General features: G+C 40.2%; 1 protein-coding gene across 1 annotated transcript; it reads left to right on the forward strand.

Moving 5' to 3' along the window:
- Positions 1-2,218: 2,218 nt before the first annotated feature.
- Positions 2,219-9,547, forward strand: LOC127755588 (11-beta-hydroxysteroid dehydrogenase A-like). Its single transcript, XM_052281267.1, has 6 exons — positions 2,219-2,630; positions 5,943-6,135; positions 7,121-7,206; positions 7,803-7,934; positions 8,610-8,774; positions 9,080-9,547. Exons 1-6 carry the CDS (start codon positions 2,433-2,435, stop codon positions 9,368-9,370), a joined length of 1,065 nt encoding a protein of 354 aa, XP_052137227.1. The 5' UTR covers positions 2,219-2,432; the 3' UTR covers positions 9,371-9,547.
- Positions 9,548-14,544: the final 4,997 nt, after the last annotated feature.

Consider the following 14,544-nt stretch of genomic DNA (forward strand, 5'->3'; position numbering starts at 1 on the left):
GATTTGGGATATTACTTTGAATTGGGGATTTGGGGATATACATGGAACTAGATTCTGGAGAAAATATAGGGATTAACTCTAAGAAACAATAAAAAAAAGGACCATCTGCACTGCCGCTACCCTCTCTTTAGTACCGGGACTAAAGATCTATTTTTAGTCTCGGGTATTTAAACCGGGACTAAAAATATCGATCTTTAGTCCCGGATTCGTACTCCCGGTTGGAAAAGCGGGACTATAGGGGGTTACCAACCGGGAGTAAAAAGGTTTTCTCCACCAGTGCTAGGACTAAAGATATATAGCACCCCGTATAAAAACGAAAATAATTATTAAGTTACAAAATGTAATCTTTTGACATATAACTACTAGCTATCTCGTTCCGCATTGACTTTATTTCTAGCAATTCATATATGTGTGGGAAGCCAAATATGTGTGGGAAACTTGCCATTGAAGTTACATAATAATGGGGCTGAAAATTGCTTCAGTATAAGGCGGCTATTCGGAGTTTCCTGGGATGAACAGAGCACTCAGGGTTATTTGGTTTATTTCTTAGGTTGTGTTTAGTTCCACGCTAAAATTGAAAGTTTGAAGAAATTAGAACAATGTGATAGAAAAGTTGGAAGTTTATGTATGTAGGAAAGTTTGATGTTACGAAAAAATTAAAAGCCTAAAGAAAATAGTTGGAATCTAAACAGGGCCTTACTTTGGCAAGCCATATCTTAATCATGCCATATCGATTTTTTAGGTAGTTATTTTTTTCACCGTCAAAACTTGGACTTGCCACACTTTCCCATACTTTAGGCCCACAAGTCATTCACTCCATTTCTTTTTTCCAAAAACTATGCCAAACTTTTGTGCAATGATATATATTTTTTTTTGCTCAAGGTTGTTGTGACAAAGTTAGACACCAACCAAAAAGCCCCTAAAATAGGTTCTTATACTAGCTAGCTGCTACTCGCAAAGCCTAGTGAAATGGAGAAAGAATTAGGGCTTGTCTAGTTGGCAAAGAATTTTACACCTGTATGTCACATGCATCGGATATATGGACACATATTTAAAATATTAAACGTAGTCTAATAACAAAATAATTTACTGATTCCGCCAGAAAACTGCGAGACGAATTTATTAAGCCTAATTAATTCATCGTTAGCAAATGTTTACTGTAGCACCACATTGTCAACTAATCATGGTGCAATTAGGCTTAAAAGATTCGTCACGCAGTTTTCTGGCAAATTATGAAATTGATTTTTTTATCTATATTTAATACTCTATGTATGTGTCAAAATATTCGATGTGACAGCGTAAAAAAATTGTTTGGGAACTTAATAGACCCATCTGATACATATGGTCTCTGCTGCCTCTAGCCTGTTCAATTCCACCGCAAGCTAGCTAGAGAAAGAGAGAGGCCATGGTGCCAACGGTGAGGTATTAACTCCGGTCATCTCCATCCTGCCTTGCACCTACCTGGTCTCAACATTACATGCACACATCATCACCAATATGGAGTACTAGTAGTATCTGGGGTCACCCCGATCCCTGATAGATGTCGCCAAGGCCAACTTCCAAGCAAGCAGAACTAGTAGCCACAGTCAATGCTCTACAGTGTCACATGTACGGTGTATAGCGTACATCTTCCAGAATAAAATGCAACCAGAGGACATAAATTAACATATCTAGCTAGTTCTCTCTGGAAATACTTTCTCATGACGAATCCAATTGAATTAATTAGTTCCCATTTTCACAGAATTAAAATCTATGTAGAGTAACATTTTTTTAATTAATTGCATGGAATTAGCCCCCACACAATTTGAACCTTGGTGATTAGTTGGTGGTTGTAGACCTGTAGTATCATCACACTTCTTGTGATGCTTCCCCAATCCATGTAGCATCAAATTATATTTGTATGCATGCATATATATATATATATATTCACACTTTTAGTTTATCGTTAAAAAAGTTTGAGAAGAGACGCTTTTAGTTTTTTCTTGATGATCGGCCTTAACAACGATCTTAAAATGTTTTTTGTGACGACTTTAATTGTCAGAGTCTCAGTGAGAGAGAACAATGAACAGACAAGAGAAAAAAGAGAGAGAGAGAACAAAAGAACAAAAAAGACAGTTGCAAAAAGGAGCTAGCTAGAGTATAATTAAATGGGCATTTTATGCAGTTGGGTATACGGATACATACACACATTCTCCTCACTATTTGGTGCAGCGACCCCTACCCACCCATCAATTCCTTCTTTCCTTCGTCTCCTCCTCTTCTCCCTGCACACTAGCTCGTTGCTAGCTAGCTCACCCATAAATACCACGCCATTGGCCACCTCCAATCTCCAAGCTAGTTCTCACTACTCACACATCCCTCTCCTCCCTCCGTCGCCGCCGCCGGAGCTAAGGAAGACGACGACGCATAGGTAGAGATAATCGTTGGCGGCCATGGCTAAGGAGGCGTTCGTGAACGGGTTCCTGAGCGTGTTCATGCACGTGGGGCTAACGCTGGTGCTGCTCGTCTACCTCCCCATCGCCTTCGCCTGCCGCGCCCTGGGCAGGCTGCTCGTCAGGCCCTTCGTCTCCGGCGAGGACCTCCGCGGCAAGGTCGTGCTCGTCACCGGCGCCTCCTCCGGCATCGGCGAGGTACGTACGTAGCCAGCACAGCTGAGCATTGCAACTCATTGTGTCCTGCGCCATCTGACTTACTTTCCTCTAACGTGTGTGGGTCACTGACATATGAGCTCTTTAGATAGCGAGCTCGAGCTCACATGCCAGTGATTTATAAAGTCATGGGGTGTGTTTAGTTCACGCCAAAATTGAAAGTTTGGTTGAAATTAGAATGATGTGACGGAAAAGTTAGAAGATTATGTGTGTAAAAAGTTTTGATGTGATGGAAAAGTTAGAAGTTTGAAGAAAAATTTTGGAACTAAACAAGGGCTATATGGTGGGTTAAGTTAGAGGATGTTAGTGATTTGGATTCTTTTTTTTCTAGCTGTGTTTGCTGCATATATACAACTTTTTTTTTATTATATTAGTTCTTGATTTAATTAGATACTACTACATGGTTTATAATGTTCAGAGTTTATTTTGTTCGTGCTGGGTTTTCTTGAATTTTTTTTCTAAAAAAATGATATTGAATGGTGGTTTGAAATAATGGAAATGAATGCATTCTAACATATGTACTCCTGATCACGAATAGAAATAGGACAGAATTAAAGACACAAGGATATACATGGCTCTCGTGATTTTTAATGGGTTCAGTGCAGTGGCTTTTATTCATTGGTACGATTTGGTGCTATTAAAGACACAACCATGCATATGAGCAAAGCTGAAAAGCAGAACCTGTGGATTTGCATGGTTGCAGGAGTATATATCTTAATTTTGCATCTGTGTCGACTGTGACATGGAGTACGCACCAAGGGTAGCTAGCACAAAGTTGACGTGGTAGTAAAAAAATCAACTAAAATTTCACGTTGGAACTTAATTTGGTCTTTGTTGTTGCAACGACTTCTGCCAATATGGTTGCAATTAGATTTGACAAGTTTGATTTAATTAGTTCTGATAAATGTTTGGTGACGATGATAATTTAATTTATTTCTATGCTACTAAATAATATTTGAGATGATAGGTAGAAGTTTATGGACCTCAATATATAAGTATAAGTAGCATAGATAATTTGTGTGTTCCAGAAAAAAAAAAGTAAAAAGAAAATGAAGTCGGTACAGTGGGTAAGAGACAACTCATGACAATTTCTCTTTCCTATAGTTTTATATAATTAATATCTATCTTTCAGTTGTACTGTTCATATAAATATATACAGCTTTTATTTCCTATGGTTTCTCTGTAATTAATATATATAGCTTTCCAAAAAGAAAAATAACATATCCGGACTTCAACTGTAGCTGATGATCATATCAATGCCAACTCCAGGGTCCTTGACTATTTCTCTCTAAAAAATATTATTTATTGGACCATTTTATATATTAAAGCAATATAAGACCATTTTATGACCGCACCACCATTGGACCGAAACAAGCATTTATATGCATAAAAGCGAAATATCTACAGCAGCAAGCATGGGCGCGATACTTCATCTAGAACTAGAGCGTGTGTGCATTTAATCTGGTTGGTATAATTAATTGAAATTAGTCGACCGTATATATACATGAATCTAACAGTACACCGCGCGCCAAAAAGGCATTCATCGTCGAAATATCAAATGATGCATGTGGTGACAAAATCAAATCATCAACTAGGAGGAACCGTATGTCCCCCAGATACATTTCTGTGGTAGCTAGATTAGTGAGTTGTTGATATAATTTAATTAACAAGTTAATTTGGTCAAATTTACCTTTAAGGGATGGGTCCCACAAATGATTTCTTTGGTTAGGTAATAGCATTTATTTTGCAATTCATACTTAACATAGTTTTCAGTTTAAGTAAACCCATGAAATATCATATCATTCTTTTTTAATTCTGAACCATAGTATCTGTAGTGCTAAGCGCTAACATGGAAGTGTTGGAGCACTGTAGTTAAGACATGTTTATCTAAGAGCAAAACTAATAATACAGCCGACTTGTTAGCTATAAGGTTTTTTCAGCCTTCGTCAGCTATTTACAATTAATACAGGCCCACTTATCTCTCTCACATAATTTTTTGGTTCATGTGTTCAAGCCGCGGGCTTCCCTCTTCTCTCCTCAGGCTCAGTATTTAGCCAACTTACTGCGTCCTATTACACCTGCTCTTAAGCAGAGTATTTAAGCTATAGTCAGATTACTCTGATTCCTAGTAGGCACAGAAGCAATAAATACAATCCGGGAATCCCATTAATTTGGAGCATGGCCTCTCTCATCGACCTCTCCTGGAAACTTGCTTGGCCATAATTCTAGATATCTGTAGGAGTAGCAGATAGGCAGCCATGGCTGCCCCCAGTCCCCAGATGCATGTGATGATACAGTCACGGGAGTTAAAGATCATTCATGGCCTGAGAGAGATGAGAGGTCGTCTATAATACTAGTGATGAAATCATCAGTGAACCCCCATCAATGATGGCCTATCTACTCGTCCTATTTTCCCTTGAATTCTCCCATTAATTCTTTGACGTGAACGTAAGATACACTGTGAAGACGAAGGGCACGTACATGTACAGCCTTGTCAGGACAAGCCAAGAAAGTGAGCACTGTGTCCTCTCTATCGTGTGCAGAAGTACACAGCGAAATAAAATTTAGCCCTTGTTTAGTTTCAAACTTTTTCTTTAAACTTCTAATTTTTTCATCACATCAAAACTTTTTTATACATATAGACTTTCAACTTTTTCGTCACATCATTTTAATTTCAACCAAACTTTTAATTTTTTAATTTTAGTGTGAACTAAACACACTCTTATCGTCTCATGATTTTCGATCGTGTTTGTGTGTCCTTGCTTGGAGAAGTCCAGAAACGTCGTGAATCACACACGTTTATTAATTTTTGGGAGTTAAGAGAGAAAAAGGATCGAATTAATAAGGACGACTGACCCCAAGAAATGATACATATGCATGTAACTTGTACATGCGCTAATTATGCAACGCTGACAACGGTTAAATCATTAACAAAAATCCATCTGGAAAATCATAAGTTGACAACTCGTTTCAGTCGAATTAACAACAATCAGTCAGTTCAAACTAATTAAATTGCTTCAAATTAAAATTTTCCTCTTTTCATGTAAAAATTATACTCTTGTTACACAGAGCAAGCTAGTCTACCTTTGGTTTCATTTGTTTGACAGAACCAGTTTAATTAATTTTCTCACAAATAGTAGTACGGAGTAACTATGAGTTTTTGTTTATTAAGTTTAATTAATTTTTTCACAAATAGTAGTGCACTGTGTTTTTGTTTATTAAGTTTTTTGTGTTTGTCCTGGATGAAAATTAATAAAATAAAATAAACATGGTATATATGTTTTTTTTTTGCAGCATCTAGTGTACGAGTACGCGAAGAAGGGGGCGTGCGTGGCGCTGACGGCGAGGACGGAGATCGCCCTGCGCGCGGTGGCGAAGACGGCGCGCGACCTCGGCGCGCCGGACGTGCTCGTCGTGCCGGCGGACATCACCAAGGTCGACGACGCCAAGCGCGCCGTCGAGGAGACCGTCGCCCACTTCGGCAAATGTCAGTTAACTCGATCAGTACAACTCCTACTCCTATACCGCTTAATTAATAAGAAGTATTTTACGTTCCTTAAGATGAGATACTAATTAAATTTTACACTTAATTCTTAATATACTTATTATCTATAGATAGCAAATTTTATACTAGGGGCCCGTTCACTTTGATGCCATTTTCAACCATACCATTTTTTTTAAAGTTATAAAAAAATATCTACGTTTAGTTTGTTGCCAAACTTGATAAATACATAAAAAATCCTGCCAAAATTTTGACAAAAATAGATCCTGGGAAATAGGATACTTCTATGTATATTCTCTCAAGAATAATAAAATTACTCCAATCTGGAGGATTAATATATCCAACCATCAACTTGACCGAACAAGTTATTAATTGCTCTGTTTCAAAATTTGAGGTATTCAATTTTACTGCTGATAGTATAGCGACGTTGATTTTGTTTCGAGTGATATGATGGTTCAGACCGAGGGCTTGGGGCGACGTTGTCCTGCCAACGACAGCTTGATCTGCTTATGGACAGAAATTGATTATGCGTATATGGCTGTGTCGTTCTCCCAAGTCCCAAGTGGCTAATTAATTAAGACCTAATCTTTTAGGATCCTGAATGTCTAGTAGCTGAGAGGATGGAATGGTTCAAGTCATGGACTTATCACTTATGGAAGAAGATATTAAGGCTAATACTGTAACAGTAATGAGTTGGAAAAGAATGTTGGTTATAGTCTACACATGCTTACGCACTGTGCTCTTCATCATATGGTGTCGTTATACTCATAGCTAAAGTCAATGGAATGGAAATTCGTAGCAAGTTTTAATATGAATGCTGCCTGAACACGTTGCTAATTGGGATCGATTTCTACAGCGATAGAAATCTCGGAAGTAGCTGAACTGCATGCAGTGATCTACAGCGATAGATGATTTAAGTTAGTTATTGTCATGTGTACTAATTAATTATGGGGTAAATTCAATTCTGCAGTGAATCACCTGGTGGCCAACGCAGGGATCTGGTCCAGTTGCTTCTTCGAAGAAATTACCAACATAACCGCCTTCCACAACGTGATTGTGAGTTGATTAATTATCACACGCTAGCTCCTTTTGACATTTTCAACATTTTTGCCACCCCCAGCAGTTCTCATTATCACCATTAAAATCTTAGTTTAAACATTAGCACATCTGAAATTTTTGAGTGAGTCGTTTCCTCTTGTTCACACACAAAAAAAAAAAAACATACTATATGAAAATCATTTTCCTCACAGCTGACCATGGTCCCTTATATTATATCATTTATTTGGTCCAACGACGTACCCACCAGTAATAAAATCAGTGGTCTCCCAGAGCTTGGATTTCAAAAGGAGACCAGATTTTATAGCATTTCATATCAGTTTAATTTGATCGTTCGGTGACACCAATTTGCTACCCATCACCTTTTATACTAGGACCGTGTTTAGTTCAGCGTAAAGTTTGGATTTTGGTTAAAATTAGAGATGATGTGACTGAAAAATTATATGTGTATGACAGGTTGATATGATGGAAAAGGACTGAAGTTTGGATCCAAACTTTGGATCTAAACACAGCCTAGTATTGGTTAACCATCGATCAGTTGTTAATTAATTCTTCTCTTATTTATAGCTCCTTAATGCACACACGATTTTTTGCAGGATCTCAACTTCTGGGGCGCCGTGTACCCGACGTACTTCGCGTTGCCGTACCTGAAAGCCAGCCGTGGCAACATCGTCGTCACCTCCTCTGTCGCCGGCAGGGTCCCGACGGCCAGGATGAGCTTCTACAACGTAAGCAGCTTAATTAGCAGAGACTAATTAAATTAATTACTTATTACTAGTGATACTAATTGCATGATTAAGTAATTGATTCATGCCTCTGTGGCAATTAAAGTAGTAGTACTACTCCTACTCAGGTTGTAGCAATAAGTTTCGATCAGCTCACCTAACCAATTCAATTAGGTGCACCAATACCCCAACTATAGCCCGGGGTGATGGATTATGCGTATGGTTGGATATCTGCCAAAGCTAAACTCACACATTAGTGAGAGAGGTCCATCTCACAAAGCATATGATAGCTTAGCTTAGCTAGCAAGCCAGGATCTAGCTGATAGCTAGCAATAACCCCCTCTTATGGTTCACTGATTATCCTACATGTGTCACGCCCAATAGTGGCGGCAAGTAGCAGGGGCTCATTGACTGCTCATTCCATGTTGGTTCACTATATGTATAGTTCACATGTATAGTACTATGCATGGATTGCAACATTCCCTGTAGTTCTAGCATCACCCTCATCTCATTAATTAATCAGTTTTTGTCCCTACATTTGATCACCAATTGGACACATATCAAGAAAAAATTTTGGGTTGGCGCGTGGTCCATAGTACTAATATCGTATGTGCTTAAAAAAATATTCTCAAAAAAAAATTGTGCGCTTGATGCTTATAACTATTATTATTATTACAGGCGAGCAAGGGCGCAGTGATCAGGTTCTACGAAACCCTAAGGGCTGAGCTGGGCTCACATGTCCGTGTCACCATTCTCACCCCGGGCTATGTCGTCTCCAACCTCACCATGGGCAAGGGCATCCAGAAGGACGGCCATGTCGGCATTGACGAGGAGGCTCGCGACGTAAGATCTCGATCGATTATATATATACGTTGTACGTATGATGAAGAATCTTTACCATGATCTCTACTAAGTAGTATTAAATTATCATTATTATCATCAGTATAAGCGATTTTAGATATTAAAATTTTGGAACGAATTTTTCAAAATTTCGGTAATTTCCAACCCCCTGCAAGCAAATTTTTTGGATTTTCCAAAAATTTCTGAATTTGATAATAATTTATTTAAATTCAATAAAAATATGTTGATTTTTTTTAAAAAAACCTTAATAATTAGAAAGATCCAAAATTTTAATGTGGGGGGTGCAGATCAATGTGGGGCCGCTGCCGGTGGGGAAGACGGAGACGCTGGCGAAGGTGGTGGTGGCGGCGGTGCGGCGGGGCGACTACTACGTGACATGGCCCGGGTGGTACTGGCCGTTCCACATGGTGATGTGCACGGCGCCGGAGCTCGTCGACTGGTTCTCCCGGACCTTCTACGTCTCTAAGTCCAGCGACCACGATGGCGACGCCCTCAGCAAGAAGATCCTCGAGGCCATCGGCGGCAAGAAGTTCCTCTACCCCAAGACCATCCGCAGCCATGCCATCGCCGCTAGCTAATATATATAATGCTCATATATCACACTGATTGATCGATCCATCCAAGCTATAGTTGCAACCTACCTATATATATATAAACTTTTTTTTATACATGATGATATCATGATCTTTTGATAATGATGATTGGTTTGTTTTAGCATAAGAAATACTTCAGTTAAAGAGGATTGGGAGATGAAATGGGTGTGTGGGTGGATATATAGTGTACTTGTTCTTTTACTACCCCTTTTTTTTTTTGCATTTGGGCTTTTTTTTAGTTTCTTTTTTTCTTTTTTCTCTTTAAAAAATCAATGCAAGCAATGTGATGTGAATCTATTCGGATATATATGTCTACTAGTGGCCGGTGGTATGGCGCTCTGTTCTAAAACAGGGCATGAATGCAATTGATGTTCGAACACCTGAGTTGAAACATTTATTGCACTCAAATACCCAGTGCCAGATATTTAACTATTTGCCACTCTTATAAATGCCCATCTCCTCTCTGTCTGTAGATATCATTAGACCTTAAAATCATATCTAAATAAGTTAAAGGAGAGCCCTTTCTCACAAAATTATGAAGCCACGTCAGCGGATAAATATAGATCGTCCGATTTCAGCTCCAAGTGATGTAAATCGTTGGATCCTTGAATTTGTGAAACTTACTCTAAACCCTTCATGAAACTTCTTTTGCAAAGAAGACCCTTCCACATCCTCACGTGAGAGAAAAAGAAGGAAAAAAACTCGCTTCCCTTTGTCGCTTTCGCTTCCAAATCAAGCCGCCTCCTACCCAAATCGCACCGCCTTCTCTTCTCCCCCTCATCGCCGCAACATCCACCTCCTCGTCGGCACCGCCACCGCCGCCTACTCCTCCTCCTCTTCCTCCTCCTCCTACATACCCCTGGTGCCGCCGCTCCTCCTCGTCATCCATGCAGTCACCATCCACGTCGGCGGTGGCACCTCGGTCCCTCCATGCCTCCACCAGTGACCGGTGATAGCACGGCAGTCCTCAGGCACATCTCTCTCCTCTAGCCACCCACCGCCAAACGCATCCACGAGAAAGGGGATGCGACGACGAGCCGCCTCCTTTCTCCTACCGACATCCATCTGCATCGCCACCTGCAATTTTCCGTTCGCTTCCCCAGAACGAATATTAAGGAGATTACTGAATATTCCAAATCACTTTATCCTCCATACTCCAGAATGAGCAGACAACAGGTGTGTTTCTAGCATGCATTCAATCATCCATCCACCGATCGTCACATTTTTGCAAACCAAGATTTAGTGGTGCACACAGATAAAAGGTGACTAATAGAATACTCCCTCTGATTTTATTTGTTTGACGCAATTCATATAAAAAAGGGAAGGAGAGAGTATGATGAATTGATTATATATTCTGTTGGTTAAAAAATGACAAAAAAAACTGACTGTGGACATTATGTTTCCTTTCCTTACATGGTACATATATAACTCAACTCACAAAATACTAATGCTCAGATTATAAAATCTCTTATGTAGGAAGAACAATTAATTATTCTTGATGAGTTAGTGCGTCTGAACAATCTTAAAATCGACATTTGTAAGTACTGACAGAATGTATTGACAGTGAATCCTACTAGCAGATAACAAGTGCCCTCCAAGCAAATGTTGCACATTTGAATGTCCTAAGTTGTTTTAAGACTGTGTGATGTTAGAATAGATTCTATTTTCTGCAATCAACCTCATATCTAGGCAGTAATTTGTAGTACAATAATATGTTTAATTTCTAATATTAGTCAGATGCCAAAGGAAAATATAATAATAAATTAAATTTACAGGTGGGCATGCATGTTACATAAGGTAATTAACAACAAATTTGACCTAGAATTTTCTAATATTATCTTATAAGAACTAATTCACCTAGAATTTTCTATGGGAGTATAAATGCTTTAAATTTTTGATGATAGAGAAGGATGTGCGATATCTGTATATATATCTTAGATAGCCACCTTAATATCTTTATCTAAAAAAAAAGAAGCTTAGATGAATTTATTTTAGTTAAATTCCATATGAATTAAGCAAATAGTTTGAGACCGACACTCTGATAGCACATATTCATGGTATCAAGCCATCCTAACTAGTGATGATAAGGTAGAACATATTTCAATTCGTGTAGATCGTGGTTGACCGAATTACCCCCTAACTCGAAAACCAGACAACACTCACCTTGAACTTTTAATACCGGACAAAATACCCCCTGAGCACAGTTGCGAGTGGATTAGGCTTCAAATAGCACATGTGACAATCCAGTCATCAATTTTTTTTAAAAGAAATCGCTAGGGCCCACTCGTCAGAATCCCTACCCACCTCTCTCTTCTCTATCCACTTCTGTAGTGCGTGGCGGCGGGGGAGAGGGGGCGACACGACTGACTCTTTTCTCCCTCCCCTTCTGAAGCGTGCGGCGGTTGGGGGAGACGAGGCGATGTGGTAGAGAGGTGCGATTGGCGGCGGCATGGAGGCGGAGGCAAGGGCGGCGCATGCCGACGACGGCATGGAGGCGGAGGTGAGGGCGGCGTGTGCCGACAACATCAAATCTGACCCAACACATCCGCCGAGGAGCTCCCTTCAATACCGTCGTTCTTTGCAGGTGCCCCGCCGCGTTGACTCGTCTTCTCCGCCGCCGTATTTCCCCCGCCATGGCTATCTCCGGCACCGCACCTTCACCTTAGATCACGCCGCCCTCGCCTCCGTGGCCGCCAGCCTCTACAGCCGTCTCGTCGTGTCGCCCCTCTCCCCCGTCATTGCCGTCTTCTCGTGTAAGTTCGGCACTGGCCGCTACTTCCTCGATCACATGAAGACGAGGCCTGGTGAGCTTGACGGGCCAACCACCGCCGGCATGCGCTCATCCTTGGCTTCCACCTCGAGGAGGCTCGCAATTGCTGGCGCACCGCTCGTCATCGACCACGTTTCCTTTGCCTCCATGGTCGCCGGCCTCTGCAGCCGCCTCGCTGCATTGCACCCTCTCCACTGCCATGGCTGCCTTCTCGCGTCAGTCCGGCACCGGCCACCGCTCCCCCGACCACAGGAGGACGAGGCGGATGGTGAGCTTGACGGTCTAGCCACCGCTGGCGTGCGCGCCACTCGTTCTCAGCCTCCGACGCGAGAGAGATAGAGAGAGGGGAGAGGGGATAGAGTGGAGAGAGGCTATGATAGATGGGGCCCACCATTTTTTAAATAAAAGATTGCTGACTGGACTGCCACGCAGGATCGAAACCACTCCGATGTTGAGTTAATCGGGTGTTTTCTCCGATATTGAATGTTCAGGGTGAGCAATATCTGGTTTTCGAATTCAGGGGGTAATTCGGTCGACCACGATAATTTAGGGGGTAATTCGTATTTTTTCCTTTTTATAAACATCTATATATATAACGATGAAACATAAGATTAGAGACCATATCCATATCCAAAATGACAATTAAAAAGGAACATAAGTAGTGATTTTTAGTGTTGATTTGTGGTACTCGAGGACTGTAAAAGATCTCATATTTTTGTCTCCAAAAGTTAATAAAGCTTAAAAGAATATCTTAAATATTGGGTTGTCAAACGATGAAAATAAATTATAGGAATTAAATTCCACTTATATTTTGCAAGAGGCTAAGAGCATTTCGAAAGCTTCGACATTAACTTGTTCAGTTGATCTTTCCTCGTCGATCGAGATGCTTCTGATTTTTATTTCCTGTTCTTTCATAAAGAGATCGCCATGAACTTTGTTCGATCGGTTGATCTTTCATCGTCGAGCTTTAATATGTTGTATCCGTATTGTTTCTTGTTTTCTTCGACTACATGCTTCCAGAGCTAGCTGTTCTAGAACGAAAGAGTTTCGAAGGAATTGGCACGAAAAACACTTAATGTGTCTGCCTACCAGAATGGAAGGCCTGTTCAGATTGATGGATAACATTTTCAACCATATCATTATTTGGTAAAATTGATAATTATGTGGCTACATTTAGTTTGATACCAAATATTGGCAATGTGTATAGAATTTTAGCAACATTATTAAACCAATCCTACTAAAATTTTGGCAATGTTACCAATTTGCTAAAATTTTGGCATTGCCAAATTTTGATAAGGTTTATTTTGGCACAAATCTGATCAGACCCGTATATATGGGTATCCTACAATTAATATGGATTCCGTTGTAGCAGGAGAGATGAATGGGTCCATATGGCATAATATCTAGCTAAAGGAACCACCGTTACAAGTGGACGACAATACTAATTTATTATGATATTGACAAAGCACATGGAGTCAATCATATTGGTTTTGAGCAGGGTTTACCGAACCGTTAGGGATCGGGTTATCGTCAATCCGTGCGGTTATCGCGGTAAATGTGCGGTTATCGCGAGGTATACGGCGTGGTTTCAAAGCTGTAAAAGTTTTGAGCACTTGAGCATGAACTTTGACCATGTCAACTTAAGTCCCTTCATAGGATGAGCTAGCAGTATTTATATTCAGATGGCCAAAATGGTGAAAATAGACTTACTTGCTCACTTAGCTTCCTATTGATTATCTGTGCAATTAGTTCTATAAAAGCTCTAACAAAAAATTATGGTAACATGCAGGCCAGCGAGATCGATCGATTGCGTGTGAACTCTTGCACCTGGAAGAACGTTATTAATTGAAGCCAAAGAATGCTGTTGTCTTAATTAGTTTCTACAAGAGCAATAATATAGTATTCCCTCCGTTTGACTTTAACAAAGTTTAATTAGAAAAAAATCAAACAACTTATAGTATAAAAAATATAAAACAGAGGAAGTACTTATTATTTCTATTCTTGGTTTTAGCTATTTTTTTCTAATTGGTTGTCGTGGTTTACTATATAAATTTAGAAGGGTTAGGAGCAGGAGGGCAGTACGTCTTATTGAATAGTCCCACCTGATTAAACCGGTGGCACCACGACGTTTAGACCAGTGATGGAAACAGGCGAAGGCAGCGAGATCGTGCGGTTCGACCGGAGCTACAACACTGGTCAGACTGAAGGTCTTCATGTGATCAGACCGACGCATCTAATCTGGTCAGATCGTTCTCTATTAATTCGAGGATAACTTTTAATTCCGCTAAAAGTTTTGCTTTTTAGATACTCCAACCATTCACCCCCTCTTGCTGTGTGATCTACCCGTCTCACTCTGGAGACTGCATCTATTACATTACTACTAGGTCAA

The sequence above is a fragment of the Oryza glaberrima genome, chromosome 11 (assembly GCF_000147395.1).
Source record: "Oryza glaberrima chromosome 11, OglaRS2, whole genome shotgun sequence".
In the NCBI taxonomy this organism is placed as follows: domain Eukaryota; kingdom Viridiplantae; phylum Streptophyta; class Magnoliopsida; order Poales; family Poaceae; genus Oryza; species Oryza glaberrima.

Bases quoted from the DNA above. Each gene is read 5' to 3' on its own strand.
- LOC127755588 (XM_052281267.1), top strand. From the start codon at position 2,433: ATGGCTAAGGAGGCGTTCGTGAACGGGTTCCTGAGCGTGTTCATGCAC. The intron at 2,631-5,942 runs GTACGTACGTAG...TTTTTTTTGCAG, and splicing joins CCTCCTCCGGCATCGGCGAG to CATCTAGTGTACGAGTACGC. The intron at 7,207-7,802 runs GTGAGTTGATTA...GATTTTTTGCAG, and splicing joins CCGCCTTCCACAACGTGATT to GATCTCAACTTCTGGGGCGC.